The sequence below is a fragment of the Octodon degus genome, unplaced genomic scaffold, assembly GCF_000260255.1.
Source record: "Octodon degus isolate 3935 unplaced genomic scaffold, OctDeg1.0 scaffold00052, whole genome shotgun sequence".
In the NCBI taxonomy this organism is placed as follows: domain Eukaryota; kingdom Metazoa; phylum Chordata; class Mammalia; order Rodentia; family Octodontidae; genus Octodon; species Octodon degus.
In genome coordinates this window covers 13304098-13310072 of record NW_004524628.1, presented here as the reverse complement: position 1 = coordinate 13310072, position 5975 = coordinate 13304098, and the positions used below count along the sequence as shown (strand labels likewise).

At 38.7% G+C, this 5975-nt stretch overlaps 1 protein-coding gene across 1 annotated transcript in view; it reads left to right on the top strand.

Moving 5' to 3' along the window:
* Sept10 (septin 10) overlaps positions 1–5975 on the top strand; it is a 59857-nt gene that overhangs the window by 48824 nt on the left and 5058 nt on the right. The window contains exons 7-8 of the mRNA XM_023717376.1: positions 1606–1777; positions 2455–2587. Coding sequence (XP_023573144.1) covers positions 1606–1777; positions 2455–2587 — 305 coding nt within the window. The remainder of the gene's footprint in view (positions 1–1605; positions 1778–2454; positions 2588–5975) is intronic.

Genomic DNA, 5975 nt, shown 5'->3' with positions numbered 1-5975 from the left:
CATTGCTATCTTCAGTGCAGTTGCTTAGTTCACAGGTATCAGCATCTATAGTTAGTCAAGGTGAGAATCCTACCAATTAACTACTAGTTTCAAAAACCTGCTGAAGACTTGCAGGATCATTGCCTTAACCATCTTGTGCATATAAATGTATGGCTTTGCCCCTGCCATGTTTCCTAGCTTTTCTCCTTGCCCTCTCTTCGTTGTTTAATCCTTAAGTTCTCACTTTCCTTTTAATTGTTCAGCACCATTTATTAAAGAGGCTACCTTTCTTTCAATGAACATGTTTGGCCCCTATGTCAAATATAAGATGGCTAAGTGTGTTTGTTGTTATTTCTGTATCTTCTAATCTGTTTCATTTACCCTTGGGTCTGTTTTATTTGCCATGACCATGCTAATTTTACCACAGTAGCTTTGTAGTATAATTTTAGGTCAGGGATTGTGATACGTCCTGCCTTCCCTTTGTTGCCCAGGATTGTTTTTGCTATCCTAGGACTCTTTTGGTTTCAGATGAATTTTAGGAATGTTGTCTCTAGATCTGTGAGGTATCATAATGGTATTTTTGATCAGGATTGCACTGAATCTGTGTAACTATGTAACTGTGTAAATACGGCCAACTCCCAAAGTGAATGATTATTGTTCTTGAATCACTTGACATCTTCCTGCTTTAAAAGGTTTGTCAGTTCTTATCTGACTTAAAGGAATAGAGGGAAGAATGGAGGACAAAAGCCAACTACCCAGTATTTACTGACATGAACAACTGAAGCGGGACCCTTATTGTGCTTGTATTTATCTGAAACAGGTGAAAATATGTTTAGCGCTTATCACACACACACACACACACACACACACACACACACACACAGAATCCTTAGGCAACAAGCTGTGTTACACAACCTAACAGTCTGCTATTGGCTTTTATTCTGAAGTAAGTTTTAGAATGACTGAAATTTAGCAAACACCTTATGAGGGAAAAATGAAAATACTTGTAGTTGGAAGTTGTTTTTTTGGAACCAGGGATTGAACTCAGGCCCTTGAGCTTGCCATGCAAGTGCTTATTCTACTGAGCCATCTCCCTGGGTGAAAATACTTGTAGAGAATGGGAGATTAAATTGTTCCTTACAGTACTGCAGCTTTCTTATCAGAATTTTAGGACTAAAAATCTTCTTTATGTTGCTACAGACTTCTTTTGAAATTGTGTATGGTGCTATAGCCAGATATTTTTAAAATTAATACATTTATATATGAAATTGTAATCATGTACTAAATCAGATCTGATTTAATGTAGCATCCTGGAACAGGTTTGCCTGGATGGACGCATGAGATCGTTTGGGTAAACATTTTAAAATATTGTGAGAACTAAGGACTCCTTTTTTATTGCACTGTTTGCATTTGAGTCATTTCCCTGCTGATAAAGTGTAAATGTAAAGAGAACAAGAAGGAGCATGAGAATTCCAGTTAGTGCTGTGATTGCATTTGACCTTGTAGAAGATTTGGTCATAAATGAAGTTAAATTTTAAATTTCGCTAGTCGGATTTATGGTGCTTAGTGTATGAACTTTGGAGCAAGTGTTGTGATCTGATTCATGCCTCAGCTTGTTGCTGTTAGTGGTACTACTTTGGGCAGATGGCTTCCTCAGTCCTTCACTTCCGACCTGTAAAGCAGAATATCAGTGGTTATTCTTCAGGATTGCTGTGGGAAATCGTGAACTCGAGGCGTCACCGGGGTCTGTTACTAGTAGCAGATACTTCACAAATGTTAAGTCGCTTCACTTCACCAGGTAGATTTGTTTTCCTCCTAAGCAGCTCAAGTCCTTCTACAAAGAGAATAATGAAGCATTTTTTTCAAAATTTGCACATGATAGAAATTTAAGGTATTATTTTAAAGAATAATATGTTAATTATTACCAAACATTCCTAAATTATATTAAAGAATATCCAGTATTGTTCCAGCAAAATGTGATGAAGCTTCTAAACTGTGTGAAAGTAGCTGGTGGATATAGGGATTTCTTTAAAATGATGCCAAAATAAACAAGAATAAAAAACCTCAAATCTAGTTCAAAGTAAAGTGCCCCTTTGAGATTTGAGGCATTTAGGACATTTTGTACATGTATAAATTTTGTTCTTTAAAGAAATGTTGTAGGGCTGGGGAGACAGCTCAGTGGTACAAGCACCTGAGATACCAGTTAACAAAGATGGAAAGGGAATGTGTTTGGATGCCTCTTGTGAATGACTTCGGTTAATGCTGAAAGTACCTTCAGTACCGTATGCAGTACTGAAGGACTTTTCTTGTCATTCCTTTGGTCAGAGTTCAGGTTAGACGCCAGGTTTCAGGTCACTGTATGGTAGAAGACACTGGTACCTGGTGGTACATTTCCAAGGCCCAAGAAGAGGTAGATGAGGCTTTGCCAGTTTTTTGTATCATCTTTTTAACTAAATAATGCAAGTAACTTTTTAGTCTTCAAGAGACCTATGAAGCCAAAAGACATGAATTCCATGGTGAGCGTCAGAGAAAGGAAGAGGAAATGAAGCAGATGTTTGTACAGCGAGTAAAGGAAAAAGAAGCCATATTGAAAGAAGCTGAAAGAGAGGTAAGTGTGGTGCCTTACCAGTGTTGCAATTTGTGTTTATTTTTAGGTGTCAGTTTAAAAGATCTATATTAAGAACATAGTTGAGAAATTTTTGAAGGCTGCATGTCTTTAAAAAGTAACTATTTTAACACAGTCTTTAAATGTAGACCTTAAAAAAACAGTTTTAAGATTTTCAAACTAATTATAATCTTAGCCAGTTGAGCAAATACTCTTCTTTAGGAATGGCTTGCCACAGACTTACAATGGGTTAGTTACCAAGAGTTATTCTCATACCTTAGTTGTAAGCCATAAACGTTTTAGCCATGACTTAAGGCTTTCCTGAGAGTTGTTTTCCAGGCAGTAGGTGACTGAAAGCTATAAAGTAGCCTTCTTCAAATTTGAACTCTAGCTTTCTGGTTACAGTTGTGTGGTCTAGATGACCTTGGAATGACAGCCCTGGCACAGGAAAAGGTTAATAAATTTCTATTATCTTATTTGCTTCTCGTTCTTCAAGCAGTAATTTTAGTTTTATTAAGGTTAAGCTATTTTCTGTTGATCTTTAGAAATAAATGCAGTGGTGACTTTGAGGAGGGTAGCTGCGTTTAGGTTGCGGGTCATTTTGCTGCAAAAGGAATTGTTGAGAGAAAACAGACGTGAATGTACATTGACACTGATGGTGTAAGAGCTCCTGAAAAGTTTTCTGTAATTTAATTCGCAAGTGTGTTATTTCAAGTATGCTTATAGTTCTTGGGATTAAATGAACCCTATAAGAAGTGGTTTTGTAGAAGTGAGAATACTAATTTATTGGAAATTTGAATATTGTTTTTTTTGAAAAAAAATTCTAGAAGTGAAAGCATAGTGAGTGTTCAGTACCACAGCTTCGAAGATTCATGGTGATGCCATAATCTTACCTACCCTCATTTTATTTTATTTTATTTATTTTTTTTTCTTCCTCGAATGCCTTCAGGGCGCTTTTGGCCAGCGGGAGAGTTGTGAGGTTCGAACTCCAGCAACCTGAGGCTGACAGCTTTGTGGAAGCAGCCACTTAAAGGACTGAGCTAGGGCCAGGCCCCCCAACCCTCATTTTAAAATGGTTCTCCATTGTAGCTTTCCTGGAAATTTTAATTATCCTTGTGATGTACAAAGTAGAATACTTTCTAGCCTTTCAAGATATTTTAGTATGTGCATAAAATGGTAATGTCCATTTAGGTGTTAGAAATGTGGTCTCTGTTCGTATAGTACAGACCTGCCCCATCAGCTTTCCCCGCAGGCCTTCACCCCCATCCTGCCCCTCTTCTACGCCAGAGGGTGCACACCTGTCTCAGTACCACTGACATGCTGTTTGTTTCGGTTTTGGGATGCCAAGGATTGAACTGCAGGCCTGCCATGTGCTAGACAAGTGCTCTCCCACTGAGCTGTGTACAGCAGCCCCACACCACTGTTCTGAGGTATCATGGGAGATCCCATCCTTCCAACACAAGCACTGAACACACATATGCACTTACATTATTCTATCTTTCCTTAAGCAGGAACCATTTAAGAAAGCAGATACCTGATGCTGCTCTGAAAAAGTGTCCTCTTGGATCAAAATACCTTAGGTTAAGAAGGGCCTACTTAATACTCTTTCAGCCTTGTCTCTCTTTTGAGTACCGCTGTCAGGAGTTCACTGGCCCACAGGGCTCTTAGCATACAGTTTTCATTAGGCTAGAGGTTGGTTCTCTCTGGATTTCTTTCTTTGTTCTCTGATGTTTAATTCTGAAATATTTCCCTAATTATTTTATATGATCGTCTTTAAACACCAAGTTATACTTACTATATTAATTCTTGGTTGCTACCCAGAGGTATAAATACTAACCTTAGGTTTATTGATCTAGATTTTGCAGTTCAGTCTGTATTATTGACAGGCGCAGCTACAGTCCGTTTGTGTGGCGCCCACTCAAGTCCCTGCATGGTGTTTGGAAGGTAGGCCACAGTCCAGCCAGATTCCTGACAGCTTCCTGTGGCACGCTGTACTTGGCACCATATTGCATAACGGTGCTCTTCCACGACTTGTGGAAGGTGCTGGGGTAGAGAAGGGAGCAGACAGATTCCTGAACACCCTCGGGACGATGTCCACACAAGCCCTCTGCAGCATGGACTAGGGGCTTTCTTGGTAGTCATCACAAAGAGCCTCAGGTAGAAAGGCCTAAGCTTTTGTTCTGTGTGCATGTGTGTGGGTTTTGTTTTGTTAACAGTTGCTAGCTAATGTTTATTGGATGTTTGCTCGGTGCCACGCATCATAATACAATTTTGCCTATATTTTCTAAGCCCTCTCTTTCATTTTTCAGGCATTGGTTTTATCTGTTGTTTCTAAGAGTTTTGGGGCCTTCATACCTTTGAGAAATAAGCCCTTTTTGATCCATCTAGAGCATTCTTTAAGTTGTGACAAGCACAACCATGCCTCTAAGGGACATTGCTCCCTTCAGGTGGTTTATCAAGATGATTTTTTAACCCCAAGGAAATGAAAATTTACTGGACTCTGTTCTTTATCTTTCCTCCTACACTCCTGCTTCTTTCATTTAACAACATGTTATAATATTATAATCTTTAGTAGAACTCATTTTAATGGCTATGTAGAAGAATAATACCCATAGATTCACAGGTGGATCAAACTCCTACTTTTCAGATTAACAAGAGAAGTAGATTCATTCTCCTATTTTACACACACACGCACACATGAGGCAGGGAGGGCCCATCTTCTTAATTATCTTCAACTCAAGTCTTTCATATTTCAAAGTGGGATATTTCAGGCTCCTATATTCAGCCTAAATTTATCCTTTGACTTTGTCTCTGTTGGTTTTGTAGATTTTTTCTGAATATAGTATAATATCTACTGCAGTGAGTATTTTTATATAGAAAGCTTTCTCTGATTTTAAGATGGCTTTTAGTTTTTATTTCAAGAAGTTGTTGGATTGATATAGTAATGCAAGGAAACTTGCCACAGTGGTAATAGAAATTAAAACAGGCAACAGCACAGATTTACAGGCAAAAGCTTTGAGAAGAAAAATGAGAAGGAAGACAAGCTGCAGGGGCTGCCAGTCTGACGGAGAAAATCAGGCTGGCCCCTTTGCAAAAGAACTGGATGAGCCTTTATTGCATCTCTAGGATGGGCTAGGGTCTGGTGATGCTCTCATGAATTATGAGTATGATGTTTCTTTTGGGGAGGTATCAGGAAACAAACTTAGGGCCTTGTGCTTGCAGACAGGCACTGTCACTGTGCCACTGAGCTCTCTCCCTGGCCCATGAGTATGCTGCTGCTTTTTTATTTTATTTTATTTATTTATTTTTTCAAAGTTTTATTGATAAACAGATAGCAATGAGACAGTTTCAAATCAAATCGGAAGTACAGTTTCAACAAATAACACACTGC